This window comes from Macrosteles quadrilineatus, unplaced genomic scaffold (genome assembly GCF_028750875.1).
Source record: "Macrosteles quadrilineatus isolate MER2022 unplaced genomic scaffold, UCM_ALF_1.0 Scaffold_48__1_contigs__length_938360, whole genome shotgun sequence".
Taxonomy (NCBI): Eukaryota; Metazoa; Arthropoda; class Insecta; order Hemiptera; family Cicadellidae; genus Macrosteles; species Macrosteles quadrilineatus.
This window is the reverse complement of record NW_026542641.1, coordinates 476,124-494,138: the sequence shown is the minus strand read 5'-3', so window position 1 is coordinate 494,138 and position 18,015 is coordinate 476,124. Positions and strand designations below refer to the sequence as shown.

At 38.1% G+C, this 18,015-nt stretch overlaps 1 protein-coding gene across 1 annotated transcript in view; it reads right to left on the bottom strand.

The window, feature by feature from the left end:
• The window catches only part of LOC129005967 (uncharacterized), an 82,053-nt gene that overhangs the window by 22,513 nt on the left and 41,525 nt on the right, over positions 1 to 18,015 (bottom strand). Inside the window, exon 4 of the mRNA XM_054435044.1 lies at positions 10,500 to 10,566. Within this exon, the coding sequence (XP_054291019.1) occupies positions 10,500 to 10,566 (67 nt within the window). The remainder of the gene's footprint in view (positions 1 to 10,499; positions 10,567 to 18,015) is intronic.

Genomic DNA, 18,015 nt, shown 5'->3' with positions numbered 1-18,015 from the left:
GTCAAAGAAGACTTTTCTGATAAAGTTACCTATCGTCTGTACAGTAGACTAGAGGGGGAAGAGGTTACCACGGATAACACAACAGCTGATTAAGACAAGATAAGGGAGGAATGACCAGTAGGCCTACAACATTGTGCGGTATCGCGTGTCTTCTCCCGCTCGCTTGATGTACAGTACGTGTGTGACCATGGTCGTAAAACTGTATATAAATATGTGTTTCGTGAACTGTGTTAAATGTTTTGTATGTGACAACCACTTCTGTGGGCAATGTTGAGACCTGTGACAGCGACTGAAGATGCATTGTAATTCATGCGAAACGCGTCTCGCAGGAGATAAGAATTTTGGACACCTTAGGCTACCAAAAAGGAAAAAATACTGACAAATAAAATTATAGGCATATGGCACACAAAATGAAGCTCAGAGTGTGTAGGCGTAGATATGCCAAAAAGTATTGGTATGAACAAACTCCCTTAGCGCTCTGCCCCACAGGCCGATTTCCAAAGAGCTACTCCTAACACGTTTTCGAAGTTAACGTTATTCGACTAATTTATCAAAACAGCTGGTCAATGAAATTGACAATAGTTTGTTTATTTACATTTTTGTTTACTTATACTAGGGTGGTCTGCCGTTACACTTTAGACGTATAAATGAGCGAAGCATTATTTAAAGATTGTCAATGGTACCTTTGTAGTGAAAAAGGCGGAAATTATTTAGATGGGGGTGACCAAGCGTTCTATTGTAAGTTATATATCATTGGAAACTAGATTTTTACCTGAAAATAATGGTGCAAAAATGTTTCTGCTGCCACAAAAACTGAATTTACTACGATTTTTTGAAGTTTATTACTGTAATGCCTCTTGTCGGCTGGTCTCTGTCGCCATAGCTTTACTGTGAATTGACTGACCAACACACAAACATGAACAATTGAAAGGATTGTATAGGGAAGAAGAATAAACCTAATATGACAAAGAGTAAGTTTATAAAGAGGACAAAGAGGTAGAGGCATTTATAAATTCAACTGAGCGTTGATTATGAACTACTTCAGTTCTTATTTAGACATGTGAGGTGGGTAGGTTGGGTGTTATGCGGACTCGTGACTGTATTAAGTGTTTTGAAGTTAGGTTAGATTAGGAAGGTAAAGTTTAGGTTATAATGAATCGAGTTGTTGATTTATATTATCTCCAGACTGTTTATGCACTTTGTTAAAAGTACTACAATGTAAGGGTTCATAAATTTCGTGAATATTTATAATCAAACTAAACCCTTACTAGCAGAATCGCCTCGCCAATTCACCGAAGTTAAGTTCCAAAATGTAAACATAACAGATTAGCAGATAACACAAGTTCAGAAACAGCTGATCTTGTGGTTCACCGCCGTACCACCGGGCTGCGCATCAGTCGCCCGAGCCTGCCAGTGGCGTAGCCAAGGGGGGGGTTTTGGGGGTTACAACCCCCCCCTTGGGTGTCCCTATATATATATTTTACTGTTGAAGTAAATATGTTTTCGTAGTATACTTTTATGCTAACCAGTAAATAAAGAAAGTGCCAAACAATTTACCTAGTCTTAGAAATATATTAAGTGTTTTATTAAGTGTTATTAAGTGTTTTTTTTTTAATTTTTCATGTCACGGCAAAAGGCGTACACTACGACTATATTCACCAAAAGCTTTGATGATACGGGGGCGGGCATTGATTCTATCACATGTAGCCATGTAGTCAGAGCTGGAACAGTACTAGTGGTTCCACTTCCACCAGTTCTACTCGCTCCCCGTTCCCACTATGGATTCGCTAGCCGTCATTTTGCGCGGGAGAGTAGTCTGGTACTGGTTGGTTAAATGGTTAGTGTCACTGTCAGTTCAGTAGTCACATAGACACTAGACATATCACTGATGACGATGACCTTACTGCGTTACTGCGTGCGTTGTAAAACAATTGACCGTGATTTGAGGTTGTGAACTTTTAGATAAATTACGTATCGATTATTGGGTGCTGAAATATTACGTTATCTCATCATTATCCTTGTGATTAATTACATTTACATATCTGAAGTTGAATTAACTAAGATAGTCCTGAAGAATGAGTGATATTATTGTAAGCGGCCTGGGAAGAAACGGAAGTTAGGCCAAAGTGAGCAAAATGAAAAGCAGGCAAAACTATTAAGAAACTATTTTAGTTACATTTTTAATATTCTTCTGTAAAACGGTAACAAATTTAAATTCATGTTTAAACACCTTAATCAAATAGGTTAAATATAATAAAAACTCAATTTATGTTTTAAAAACTAATATGTCTAGATTGCATAAAAACGCTAGTTTACAGCTATTATTTTTCAAAATTTTTCCGTGGGAGGACCCCCGGACCCCCCTCTCGACTGAGGGGTATTCCATACCCCCCCGGCCCCCAGGCATGGTCACGTTAAATAACCCCCCCCTTAACGTAATCCTGGCTACGCTACTGGAGCCTGCGCAGGGACCCCAGCCACAGCGCTGGATGTGCGCGGTGCTCGGAGAGACAGTGAGTCGGAGTCGGCGAGAGTCGACAGTCAGCAGGAGCAGTCGCCTGAGTAATTAGGCAGAAGAAGGACGCCCGACCCTACACTCTCGCTCACGCCAAGTAAGTGACCGACATTCGCCATTCGCCGTCGTTGTACCTAGGGCGCCTAGGATAACTCGACCTCACTCGCTATCGCTTTTATTACGCCTATCGTTTATTCACTGTTAATCAATTACGCTATTTAAGTTAAACGTCCGCGGGGAGTTTAGTCTTAAATTTAATTGAATAATTAACAGAGATCGATTTATTTAAACTTGTGATTATTCTTAAATATCGTGTTACTATTAAATAGAGTGTTATCTGTTTTGTTAAAATAGTTTTGTAAATGTATAACGATCAGCTTTGATTTGTAGAATATCTGAATTTCGTTCGATATATAATTTATAGACCATGAGTTTAAAGAAGTAACGGTCAGAACGAGATCCGCCCGGTTATAATTCCTTTCTGTTTTATTTGTGTTGTCTTGTTTGTATTATTTAAATATATTCAAGTTCAATCGGTTCCGGTCACGCAAGGTGGATTTTCATATTCGTGTATTTTGTTTGTTTTGTTTATCGTGTAGGTCCGTGAGAACACGGTGTTACCTAAATATAATGTGTGGTGTTTAGTTGTTAGTCAATATTTAGCTTAATTACTATAGCAGCAATTTAGCTGTGAGATATTTGATTTATGGGAGTAAAAGTAAATAGTTGATTTTTAGAGTGATTTTAATACTTTGTAAAACTCTCTACAAACCCCCGCCAAACCCAGCACAAGCACTCGTACCGGAGACTGCTTATTACGCTAAAAATAGGAAACAAGCTCCCACAAACGTATTCCAAAGTAGAGTTAGGAACGTAGAGGACGATCCTCGACCCCAAAACATCCCAGTGCGTAATGATTGGCAAAAGCCGGTTCCTAATGCTAGGAACAATGATAAAGTTCCTACTTGTTGGAACTGCCGTGAAAACGGCCACCGGTTCAATGATTGTCCAAAGCCCAAAATAATAAAATGTTTTTATTGTCAAAAGGAGGGCATGCGAACAGTTAATTGCCCATGTAGGCAGGGAAACGCCGGGAGGGTCCCAGCAACGAGAGGACTGGGACCCACTACGTCCAACAATCACCAGTTAAAGTAGACATATCGACGCCAATGATAGAACCAATGGCGAGCTGTGGATATTCGAGTACGCGAGACAATAGACCCTTTGTAAATATCAAAATTCTGGGCGAAACCTTCAAGGCCCTTATATATACAGGAGCTATGATTAGCATAATTGGGGAAAAAGTGAAAGATCATCTTCAAAACGCCGGCATAGTACCCGATCAAATCAGTCAACTCTTACAGTTGGCGAATGGAGTCCAAACGTCCGCCACAAAACGATATGATTTTACATTTGAATTTTCGTCTTCAGAATATGATTTATCAGCAGTGTACTTACCCAATTTGACGGTCGATGTTGCATTGGGCATGGATATGGTGAATAAACTGCATTTGGTAAAATTTCTAATAAATCCTGAATCTGGGTCAGGATTAACTGATTTAGACTCGCATCTTAACGCGATCGATGGGCAACAACAGCTAGACTTTGAGGTGCGCTACAGGAAATGTTCCCTAAATAAAGTGGCTGACGCACTTTCTCGCAACGCACTCCCTGCAATCGACACTACTGAAATGAGTGAAGAGGTCGCTCAGATAAAAAAGATTTCCCCGACCTGTTTAATTAATACACGAGACCCAGAGAAACCGCCTGTATCTCACGAAGAACAGAAAGACTGGTACTTCCGCATTCTTGACAAGGTTCAGAAAAATCCAGGACATTTTGATAACTACAGATTAACTGAGGATGGCAAACTCCTCCGTAAAATGTCGACGTGAAATCGTAGCAATCATTACGACCCTACCGCAGAGTGGAAACTTTGTGTCCCACCAAACCTTCGTCCGATGGTATTGGAAGAAAACCACGATCGCCCTGAAGCAGGCCATCTTGGTATAAGGAAGACCTTGGCACGGGTTGCCGCAAGGTACTACTGGCCTGGTTGGCAATCAAGCGTCAAGTCACATGTCCGGAAAGGTTTGACATGTCAAAAGTACAAGGTAGAACATCGCAAACCTGCAGGGAAAATGTATTTTCGACGACCTCAGGCTCCTTGGGTCACGGTAACCCTTGACCTGATCGGTCCGTTGCCGCGCTCGAAAAAAGGAAACAAATTTGCCCTAGTTATTCAGGACAACTTCTCAAAGTGGGTAGAAGTCGCACCACTGAGATCAGCAACCGCTAAACAAGTAGTAACTCATTTCCGAGAACTGGTATTATTTCGGTATGGGGCACCAGATGTGATCATCTGCGACAATGGGACGCAATTCACCTCCAACCTTTTTCGCGATTTAGCAAAAGAATGGAGCATTCGCCTTCAGTTCACAGCACCGTACTCGCCTCAGGAAAACCCGACAGAACGAGCAAACCGAGTCTTAAAAACGATGATATCACAGTTCGTGAAAGACGATCATCGCGCTTGGGACGAGAAGCTTCCCGAATTTCGTTTTGCTATGAATTCAGCGATCCACGACTCCACTAAATATTCTCCCGCAATGCTGAATCTGAACAGAGAAATAAAGATGCCGTGGGCACTTTATCGTGATACTCTGCAAGGCAGCAACGATCCAATCGAACCCCCACTTGAGGCGGTCATACTGGAGCGAAATGCTCGTATGCACGCGCTAATAGGGAAGGTAAAGGAGAATCTGGAGAAAGCGTACCAGAACCAAGCTCGATACTACAACCTCCGCCGCCGTGACAATCCGTTCAGAGTTGGCCAGAGGGTTTTAAAAAGGAACCACGTGCTTTCGTCCGCCGTAGATGCTGTTGCTGGTAAGCTAGCCGCGAAATATGAGGGTCCGTTCGTAATTTCCAACAGGGTGGGCGCAAACATCTTCATGTTAACAGACGAAAAGGGCGGGGCATGTCCATGTAAAAGATTTGAAGCTTTTTCATGATTCATAAAGTACATCACTTTACACTTTTCTCACACTTGTAGCTTGCATATAAGTACCTATACCGCTGAACCTTTTCTAAGCCCAAGAACAAGTATTTTTTCTTTTTGGTCATTTTCTTTTTACTTTGTCCGAAGTGGGGAGGGAGTGTAAGGTTTCATAAAATTTGTGAATATTTATAATCAAACTAAACCCTTACTAGCAGAATCGCCTCGCCAATTCACCGAAGTTAAGTTCCAAAATGTAAACATAACAGATTAGCAGATGACACAAGTTCAGAAACAGCTGATCTTGTGGTTCACCGCCGTACCACCGGGCTGCGCATCAGTCGCCCGAGCCTGCGCAGGGACCCCAGCCACAGCGCTGGATGTGCGCGGCGCTCGGAGAGACAGTGAGTCGGAGTCGGCGAGAGTCGACAGTCAGCAGGAGCAGTCGCCTGAGTAATTAGGCAGAAGAAGGACGCCCGACCCTACACTCTCGCTCACGCCAAGTAAGTGACCGACATTCGCCATTCGCCGTCGTTGTACCTAGGGCGCCTAGGATAACTCGACCTCACTCGCTATCGCTTTTATTACGCCCATCGTTTATTCACTGTTAATCAATTACGCTATTTAAGTTAAACGTCCGCGGGGAGTTTAGTCTTAAATTTAATTGAATAATTAACAGAGATCGATTTATTTAAACTTGTGATTATTCTTAAATATCGTGTTACTATTAAATAGAGTGTTATCTGTTTTGTTAAAATAGTTTTGTAAATGTATAACGATCAGCTTTGATTTGTGGAATATCTGAATTTCGTTCGATATATAATTTATAGACCGTGAGTTTAAAGAAGTAACGGTCAGAACGAGATCCGCCCGGTTATAATTCCTTTCTGTTTTATTTGTGTTGTCTTGTTTGTATTATTTAAATATATTCAAGTTCAATCGGTTCCGGTCACGCAAGGTGGATTTTCATATTCGTGTATTTTGTTTGTTTTGTTTATCGCGTAGGTCCGTGAGAACACGGTGTTACCTAAATATAATGTGTGGTGTTTAGTTGTTAGTCAATATTTAGCTTAATTACTATAGCAGCAATTTAGCTGTGAGATATTTGATTTATGGGAGTTAAAGTAAATAGTTGATTTATTAGAGTGATTTTAATACTTTGTTGGCTTCTTTACTAACTAACACGCTTTCATTTGTTTGTACATATTTCAGATCTCTACTAACCATTGTAGCTATTCATTGTATTTTATACTAGAACCAGTGCACAGGAGTTATGTTCTATGTCGTTGCTTAGCCGCTATTAACTGTTAATGTTCTATGTAGTCGCTTTACTATTCTTTACTATATTTACAACTTCATTATTCATTATTCATTTAGCCTTCTACTAATTATTGATGTGTTGAACAATGCATTTAAATATTCTAACTTACTAACATTCCGCTACTAACACATTAACCATCGAAACTGCTTCAAATCTTAGAATAACGCTTAACTAAGGCTTTGGGAAAACTGATTGGCTTTGGGTGTTTTAATTAGCCGTGACGTTAGACAGTTAAGCCCCCAACTCCTATTTCCATTCTTCACCAGTTCGTTGATTCCTGGACTGTTGCTAATTGAGTGATCTGTGTGTTGTATGTGTTATGTGTGTATGCAGCTAACTGCCTTGGTTAGCTGTAGTTTGCTAATTAGCTTTCTTCTTTCTCTATTACTTCGGTCACACAGGAAATAAGCTAGATTTAGTTAGCACGTAAGCTCTTAGCTATAAGTCTTCTACTCTGTCACTTTATTACTCTGAATGTTTGCTGCTTGCCACAAACTTTCCTTTCTTCTTTCTCTATTACTTCGGGCACACCGGAAATAAGTTAGTTATAAGTTAGCTTTAACCTATTCCGGAAAACCCGGAAATAAGTTAGTTATTAGCTAGCTTTAACCTATTCCGGAAAACCCGGAAATAAGTTAGTTATTAGCTAGATTTAATCTATTCCGGAAAACCCGGAAATAAGTTATTTATAAGTTAGCTTTAATTACTTCGGGCACACCGGAAATAAGTTAGTATTAGTTAGACCTAAGCTATTCCGGAAAATCTGGGAATAAGATAGTTTTTAGTTAGGCTTAATCTATTTGAATTAAGTCTGTGTGTGCTCAACCTGTCTGTGTGTGTGTGTCTCATATGTTACTCTTTCTATAAACGATCCTTTTCCACCCTACTCTGTATGTTCGTTTGCACCTTTCCATATTCCTACTCTCTCACGGGGCTTTGAACTAATCCCCTCGCCCAAACGCATTGTATTATTTTAAATAATAAAGACGCATCTAAACTAATTCTGCTCGGTCCGTGGCGCACGGACGTAGGGTATTAAATTAAATAAATAAATAACACTCCACCGAGGAGGTTGTGAACAGAGTCGCGCACGAAGCTATAACTTCGAAACAAAATCTCGCCCTCCCTCTTTTATTCACTCGTTTCCTGGCGATGATGAGGCACGAATAAAGCCAAGAGGCAAAACATTCCCGCCTGAGCCAGGAAAACGACTGTAGGAGACAAAAGCGGGAAACTCGACCAAAATTGACCCCCGGAGTAACCCAGCTCGGCTAGGCTATCAGGAACGCGTAACTCCCCGACCCGACAAATTAACGAAACACACCCGGAAGCGGGTTACAACAAACACAATAAATAATAATTTCAAAAATGCGCAGCATGTCTTTTTCAACTTATAAACAAATTTTAAACTGTACGAGAAGTTTGGTTAGGTTAGGTTAGGTTAGAATAGTGTCAATTTGTTGTTTATTCATTTTATTAAAACTGCCACTACACTATTATCCTCATGGGACATAACGGTTACATGGTCAAAACCTAAGCTAAGCTATTCGGTTAAGTAAAGAGAAGAACTAAATGAATTCCTTCTTCAATTTTCATAATCCAGTCCCCAGATCCAGATTAAATATGTCCGAACTAGAGGTGTTTATTAATGTTAAATTAATTTTAATCAAATAATACATAAGTTATAGCCTACTTAAATTAACATAATTACCTTTCTAAGTGTGGGTTGTGAGGGTAATATTTACATTAAAATGGCATATAATCAATCAATAAAATGTGAATTGTGCTATTAACTTCGATTTTACAGTGTAAACATTGTAAGTAGTGCAGATTCAATGTTCCTAATAAAACATTAAAAAAAACTTCAAAAAATCGTAGTAAATTCAGTTTTTGTGACAGCAGAAAAATTTTTGCACCATTATTTTCAGGTAAAAATCTAGTTTCTAATGATATATAACTTACTATAGAACGCTTGGTCACCCTCATCTAAATAATTACCAAACGGGCCATCCTGACCATTTGCTTGTACTTTGTAAATGCGCATAGCGGGATGTACTCGTGCTATCTACATTTGTTCTGCAATCGTCAAGTCAGTTAATTCGTTCGGGACACTTGACACATCCATATTATTTAACGCCGTGAATTTAGTTGCATTTGAACGACAACGCGAACAAATCGGTGATTGGTTTGAATCTGTTAGTTGTTGGCAATGACAGTTAGTGCAAGTGTAAAATTTTAGTGCATCTAATTCATGTTGGAATTGATTAGCTAACTGCCTCATTATCAGCTTCTTCCGCCACTGCTTCATCTGGTCCTTCTTGTTCACGACGCCACTCTCTTACAATATTTGCATTATTGGTGAGACGACCAATATTACGACGTGGCCTTTGAGGCATGCTCAAAACAAATATAGCAAAACTGTTAAATCCATTGATAAACTGTTACATTCCAACTTTAACCATAGATAAAACATACTCCCTTAGTAGATTTCTCATCCTAATGGAACAGCTGAAGACAATTTTATTGTTAGTTCTGTACGGTTTATGTAGAGGTCGTGTTTTGTTTACAATTTGTTTCCCGTTATTACAGTAATTTAAAACCTCGTTAACCAAATAATACGATCTAATCATAAACAATATATTGTCCCCTAGTTATTTAACCAAACAGTAAAGCACAAATCAAGAAATTAACCGTAAAATAATAGAAACAAAATTTCTTCGACACTAGCGCCCAGTGTGGCGTACATGAACTAGACATGAAAAACGAGCTTCAAAATTTACAATGGGATGAGAAGTCTACTTGTGTTGGTTAGTCTATGCTTTAACCTAGGATGAAAGTAAACATTGAAATGTAAACAAAACAGTTACAAACAATTAACATATGTTTATCTTATTTAAATGAAACAAGATAAACCCATATGTCATAAACCCAATATAATTTTTCTTTCAACTTACATTAAAATAACAAGCGAAATTGCGTGACCCGTAAAATAAAATCCAGAAGGTAATTGGCAAATATTTTTTACCATAAACATTGTGCTCAGTATTCTTTAGCTGTTGGCCAAATTTCATATCAATTGGTCAAGCCATTACATTCTGATGCTCTTACAAAGAAGTTACAAAGTGAGGGAAAGTGAGCTTCGCTTAATTATTATTTACTTTTATGTTCATAGAGGTGCAGTAAATGAACACTGATGCTATTAATTTATAGCTGTTTGATAGAAGTGATGAGTGCTTTAAGATGTTTGAAAGACGACGCATATAAGATTAAAAAACATGTCTGTTGTTCGTTCAAGAGGTTGTCACCGATTTTTAACAGGACGTCGTGAAAGAGGGTGGCGAGTTCAGGTACAACCATACTCACTCACCCCTAGCAGCCCCAGTATGGTGCATGACTGCCAATAATCATGTTGTAATTCGGATAGTACCCACCCGTCCGTGCGCACAGAAGTTTTGGCTGAACTGTACCCATGTCGGCCACCTCAGGACGTAAGGTATGAAGGTCCCACTGTTTTTAACATTCCTTCTGATGAGAATTTCTTGAACTTAGCCCATTGAATGAAATATAAAGTCAAAATTAATAAAATTTTGGCTTCTGAATAATTGTACACCTGTGAATTCACGAGTAGAACCTCTTTTATTTTAGTAAAAGTGTTTAAGTTTTACCGATTGTCTGCTGCAGCTCCGTCTTCTCTTCTCTTAGGCTGGTATTCTCCACCCTCAGCCCCGTTACCTGTCAAATGAAATTACATGTTTTATATCTGAACATACAAGGTATCAATTGATTAAAATTCATTGTTGTAGCCCCGGAACTGTAATATATAAAATATTTGGTTTTTACAATACCTTTATCAGTTCCAAAAGTAACCTTTGTCAACGTGTTACATGTTTCGGCGAGCTGCCATTGTCAAACTGTATTGAAGTGTTTGACAATGGCAGCTCGCCGAAACATGTAACACGTTGACGAAGGTTACTTTTGGAACTGATAAAGGTATTGTAAAAACCAAATATTTTATATCAATTGATTGTGTTTTCACCGAGTGATTGCTTCATGATTGACGCTCAGATAAAATACTTCATTTATTGATTTGATATTGTAAAAAACAGCTATTAATGGGGCATTTGAATATTTGGCTAGTTTCAATGCTAACCATATTCTGCAGCAAAGTAGTGGTGATCAGTGGTGGCGATAAGACCCCGCGGGCCCCCCCTCCCCCGCAAGTTTGTTTGTCGGGCCCTCCTCCGAAAAAACTCTTTAAAAAACATTATCACATGTATGCCTAAACTTGCACTTTTGCTTGGCAAGATATCTCCCGAGGCACCGAGGCGTCATCTTCGTCTTCCATGATTGCGAAAAAAACGTGAATACTTCCCGTAGTCATGGAAAAAACATTCATAGTCAACTGTGGTTGCAACCAAACCTATGACATCATAATATAACAACAGTATCGTCTACCACGTTTACGGCTCAATCCCTGATATCTCCCACGACCCGTGGTGAGAGGTAATCCGGCAAAATATTGAACATCTCCAGCGGCCGCGGAGACATCTTCATCGTCACCCGCGGGAAAATGTTTTTGTCGATATTCGCGATCGCGGCAAAAGCGTAGGCCTAATCTTTCAATTTCGTGAGCGTGATCCTCGCGGACATAAAAGCTTTTACTTTCAATTGGGCATTATTGTATTGAGTACTGAGAAAATTGGCTCGAGCTTAATTTTCTGACTTTATGTGCTTGTTCTCTCGAGCTTGTAGGCCAGGTTCCGCTCGCCTGAAAATCAACATTATGTAAAAATCAACTATTTCCAAAGCAAACCGGTTTTGAACCAATCTGTTTTGTCCGGAGGCCTATAATTAGGTAAGCAAAATTTTTTACCTGACTCGAAGTAAACAAATCTAAAGTGCAAAGTAAACAAAAGTGCAGCCTCCTAATAGTAAGAAATTAAATTAAATTAAAATCCTTCTTTAGCGTCAATGAATAGGACTGTTCATGCTTTGATATTGACCGAGGGCTTTGCTTGCTTGATGTTTTATTAATATTTATTTATCTATCCATCCATCTAAGATACTAATGTTCGGGTGGACGCTATTATCTTTGAAACTTTTAGGTCATATACGATGATAAAGTCGTGAAAAATAATAATTTATTAAAAAAATATATAATGATTACATAAGTTTAGACAGATGAATATTACCATTTACACATAAAAAGACGTTAAACAGAAACAGCAAAACTAAAAATATACAACTATATAGAGGAGTTTACATGAAAACAGGAAAAAACTATTGATCAATTATAAATCAATTATCAATTATTTAATATACGGTCTATATAAAGCTATTACCGTAGGTGGCACGGTAAGACCTGGAGCCGGGACCGATATACTTTTTTATTTTGATGTCCCTAGAGGGCAAAGGTGTAAAGCGGAATAAACTTGAAAGAGTTCGTGAACCAGCATGATTGGACTATGGGAACAGAGTTTTACGGGGGGTTGTATGGGGTAAAATTGTGTTTTCTCATTTTTGACCCTCTAAACACATCATTTCCCAATTTCTCTCTAGAGCATTTCAAAGAGCTTAAAAAACAATAACAAATAATTTAGTATATCATAGTGTTTATGTATGGTTAATGGTTACAGAGAAAAATTAAAAAGTTGCAAATTATAAATCGACATCAAGGCCGTAGCCAGGGGGGGGGTTAGGGGGTCAAACCCCCCGCCCACCACCGAAATCCTGAAATTTAGTAGTAAAAATTAATTAATACTAGGTTTAAAAAGTGCAAGTTAAATTATAAAATAGAAACCACAACAGAAGATATTTTTTTATGTTTTATTATGTTTTGCAGTATTCATATTTCATATAATTAATTATATTAATAAATCTAATCTATTAAAGAGGTAATAAAACTATGAAGGTTCAACAAAAATACTTTACTGAAAAAACAGATTGACCATCCTGTAATATTTTACGTATGTAACTATATCAACATTTAAGAAATAAGCATGGGAATAATTGGTGTTTGAATGAAAGTGCTTGAATCTGTTATCCACTGTCATGACCTGACCCAGTGGTGGTTCCAAGGGGGAGGGCTACAGGGGCTAAAGAAAGTACCAAACGGTTTTTAGGACCGTAGCCTACACTCTACAGTATGGTTAAAAATTTATGAATGCAGCAATCGTCATGGTTTAAATTTGTAAATGTCTACTTGCTTATGACAAACAACAGGTTAAATGGGAGTTTTTTAGCTAAGTTCACATATAAGGAATAAGCTATTACCGTATGTCTCATGGTAAGACCTGGTCCCGGGACCAATTTACTTTTTCGTTTTGAGGTCCCCAGAGACCAAAAGCACCATCCGTTCAAATTCATATATATATATAATGTATATATATAATGTATATATATATATATATATTTATCTATATATATAATTCCGTAAGTCAAATTTTTGTAAAGAAATTGTGAGTGACTGGATGGCCGTAGAAGGATGGGAGGGGTCTTATTTTAAAGGTCTTGACGTGAATTTTGAGGGAAAACTATTCATTTGTCTTATTTTTTTACCATAAATTCGCAACAGAATAAAACTTTTCCCATTAAAACAACATGGGGTTTAATTTGTTTACATCTTTTGAAATTAAAACAGCTGTGCCACAGATTTGTATTAGTTGTATTTCTGAAAATCTGTGTACTCATAGCCTTTGATATAGATACCAGCTGTACTTTTTATGAATTTCAGTTTGTTTACTACAGCAATGTATAATTTTTAGTAATGGTGATCTATAGTTATCTTATCGTATTTCTTCTTTTCTACCTAAATATAGTAATGAACAACGGAGGAAGGCCGCGTCGCCGAGGTGTTGGCTTTCGAAATCAGCATGACAGACGACAGCGTAGGCGAGAAATTTATAATGAGGAAAGGAATGAACAACCACATCATGACGTCGAAGATACTCCTATTTTTAGATTACCACTTATAAACGAGATACCAACACACAATCTGGGCCTGATGAATGATCAATGTATGCATTGTGGTGCGTTGCACTTTGTTGAAGAGTCTACAAATGGTCACTACAACTCTTGCTGCCATAACGGTCTCATACATCTACCACAACCTGAAAATAACAATGAACTACAACAGTTGTTTAGGAATGGACATTTTATTAAAAACATAAGACAGTATAATAGTGCTATGGCATTTGCCTCACTCTCTGCCACGAAAAAAGAAGTTCAAGGCAATGGACCATATTGCTTTAAAGTCCAAGGTCAAATTCACCGTTTTATTTCGGACTTATTACCAGGTGATGAACAAGCCCCTTCATACGGTCAGTTATATTTCATTGATACTGCAGTCGCAAATAATCTTAGACTACAAAGAACCGAAAATAGTGCCCTCAAGTTGGAAATAGTAACTCAATTGTCTGACATATTATCAAATAACCCATATTCCCAGACTTATAGAAAAGCTAATGAAATGATGACTAATGAAAACATTAAAAACATTGAACTTCGATTCGTAGACAACATTTCGATGGATATTAGACGATTCAACAGACCTTCCGCAGATGAAATTGCTGGAGTGTTTAATTCAGAAGAAGGTGAACCTCCACACAATCGTCATGTAGTAATTTACAACCGCCAAAGTGGGCCTAAGCTTTTATCAATATTGAGCCCACACTGTGATCCAATGCTATATCCTTTGTTATTTCCGAGCGGCGAACCTGGGTGGGACGCAGAAATGACACACAATGGACAACGACGTCAAAGACTGCGTGAGAAGCTTACCATGCTACAGTTCGCCAGCTATAGACTTGCTGTTCGGCCCGGCTTCTCAAATATCCATGCTGCTAAAAAACTATTTCAACAATATATTGTAGATCTATACACCAGAGTTGAAAGTACCTAATAGACTAAATGATATTAGACATCACCAATCGCAGCTTAGAGTTGAACACTACCACGGATTGCAAGATTTTGTTTTGAACAGAGCACAACTAGAAAGCGTCACTGCGGGTAAGATTGTTGTGTTGCCATCAACATTTGAAGGTAGTCCGCGTAACATGACTCAACGTTATCAAGATGCAATGGCTATCGTTCAAAAATACGGAAAGCCTGATTTATTTATAACAATGACATGCAACCCTAAATGGACTGACATACTATCTTCACTGAAAGACAATGAAACACCAGCCGATCGACCAGATATCGTTTCCAGAGTATTTAAATGTAAATTAAATGAGTTGAAAAATTACCTCCTAAAAAATAATGTATTTGGAAAGGTTATTGCTTTTGTGTACGTCATAGAATTTCAGAAACGAGGCTTGCCCCACTGCCACATACTTTTAATCCTTGACGAAGAATCAAAATTTCGTGAACCAGCCCAAATAGACCGATGTGTTTATGCAGAGTTGCCTAATCCCAATGAGTTCCCAAGTCTCCATGACAAAGTTGTGCGGAACATAATTCAAGGGCCATGCGGAGCGCGAAATCAGAATTCACCTTGCATGAAAGACGGAAAATGTTCAAAAAAATATCCTAAAGAGTACGTGAATGAAACAGTTGAGAACAGCAATGGATATCCACTTTATCGTCGACAAAACAACAATACCACAGCTCAAAAGGGGGTTAACCTGGTTGACAATAGAGATGTTGTGCCATATAATCCTTATCTATTAATGAAATATAACGCTCATATAAACGTCGAGGTTTGCTCAAGTGTCCGATCAGTGAAGTATTTATTCAAATATGTATATAAAGGATATGACTCGGCTTGCCTAGAATTTGTAAATAGTATACAAAATGAAACTCTAAACTTTGATGAAACGACCCGCTTTGCCAACATGAGGTATGTTAGTTCTCATGAAGCTATTTGGCGTCTCCATTCTAATGACATGCATGAACAATCTCATACAATTATTCGCTTAGCTGTTCATGACGAAGGATATCAAAATGTTTTATTTTCATGCTGGGAACGAGGAGCACGCACTTCAAAATTCAGCCGAAAAACACACAACACTTACAGCATGGTTTGTTTTAAACAACCGAGACCCCAATGCACGTCAATATCTATATGCAGAGATTCCACAGTACTACAGATTTGTTTCAAACCAATGGGTACGTCGACAGAGATGTGGATCGAAAGTAATAGGTAGAATGTACGGTGTTGCACCAAAAGATCAAAACAGATTTTACCTACGTATTTTACTACTACATATCAGAGGAGCTATGTCATTTGATGACATACGATTCTACAATGGTACTGCATATAACTCTTTTAAAGAAGTTGCAGTTGCAAGGGGACTCCTTCACGATGATGCAGAGTGGCATCGTTGTTTAGAGGAGATGCAAAATAGCAAAATGCCTAAACAGTTAAGAGGTTTATTTGCATACATTTGTTGCTTCTGTGAGCCATCCTCTCCATTAGCACTCTGGAATAGTTTCAAAGAAAAACTTATCGAAGACTTCCAAGAACTTGGTGCAGATGAAGCTGAAAATGTAGCGTTACAACAAATAGACTTAATCCTAAGAGAGAACGGATTTAATTGTGCCAGTCTGAATTTACCAGTACCACGGAACAATAACCATCATTTGAATAACAATAATAATATAGAGTACGAGTCTGTTGTAGGTGCCGAAATGTACTCAAAATTAAATTATGGACAAAAATTAGTTGTGGATGAAATTCTAGATTCTATATCAGGAAATTCAACGGATAATCTGTTTTTTTTTAGAAGCTCCAGGAGGATATGGAAAAACGTTCATTTACTCTTGCCTTCTACATATAATTCGAGGACGAGGTCAGACTGCATTAGCTACAGCTTGGACAGGAATAGCTGCTCTGCTCTTAGAAGAAGGAACAACACTTCATCGATTATTTGGACTACCAGTCCCCGTACAGCCCGGATCAGTATCTTCAATTAAAATTAATTCAGAGAAAGCTAAAGTACTGAGAAAATCAAAAATTATTATAATAGATGAAGCATCAATGGTCCCTGCCGCCGCTATAGATTGCATTGATCGTCTGTTAAGAGATATAATGAAATTTGAAAACCAAATCAATGAAAACATTCTAATGGGAGGGAAAATTGTATTGTTTGGAGGAGACTTTCGACAAGTGTTACCGGTTGTTCCCATGCAAGGAAAGGTTCAAACATTGGAGGCATGCTTGCAGAACAGTAAAATTTGGAAAAAGTTAAAATTTCTTAAACTAACACAAAACATGCGAATCAACCCTGGTGAAAACGAGTTTTGCAATTGGCTTCTCGAACTTGGAAATGGCACATTAAACAAAGGTTTCGATGTGATTGACATTCCTGAACAGTTTATCCTCAGAAATCAATCTATTATTTGTTTTACTTTTAATGAACAAATTAATTTAAACAATGTCAAGACATTTTCTAATAATGTAATAATGTGTCCATTGAATGAACAGTGTCAAACCCTCAACAATGAAATCCTACAAACAATGGAGGGGGAAGCGAATGATTACTTTAGTGTGGACGAAATAATCAGTGACGACCCAACCGAACGTTTGAATATTCCTATTGAATATTTACACTCAATAACTCCCTCAGGAATGCCACCTCACAAATTGACATTAAAAGTAGGTGCCATAGTAATGTTAATCAGGAATATAAACCTAGGGTCAGGTTTGGTTAATGGCGTGCGGTTAATCGTATTAAGCATGTTTGAGAAATGCATAAAATTAGAAATTATTACGGGATCTGGAAAGGGAAATATAATATTTTTGCCTAGAATAAAGCTTATTTCAACAGATCCTAACATGCCTTTCCACATGTCAAGACTGCAATTTCCCTTACGACTTGCCTTTGCTATAACTATCAATAAGGCACAAGGCCAAACCTTCCAGAAAGCTGGAGTTTACTTAGATAAACCAGTTTTTACACACGGACAGTTATATGTTGCATTTAGCAGAGTCAAGTCATCAGATGGAATCAGAGTATATATGGCAAATACAAGAGAACAGAACAATACAGAAAACAATTCATATACAAAAAACATAGTTTATCCAGAGGTTCTGACTAATTATCAAATGCAATAAGTAAGTAGTGATTTCTATTCACGTAAATAAAACTTGAATTAAACCAAATTTTAATTGTTTTTTATGCTTATTATTTTCAAAATAAAAAAGTTTACTGTTTTAGAGGCTATTGTCCCTACAAACCA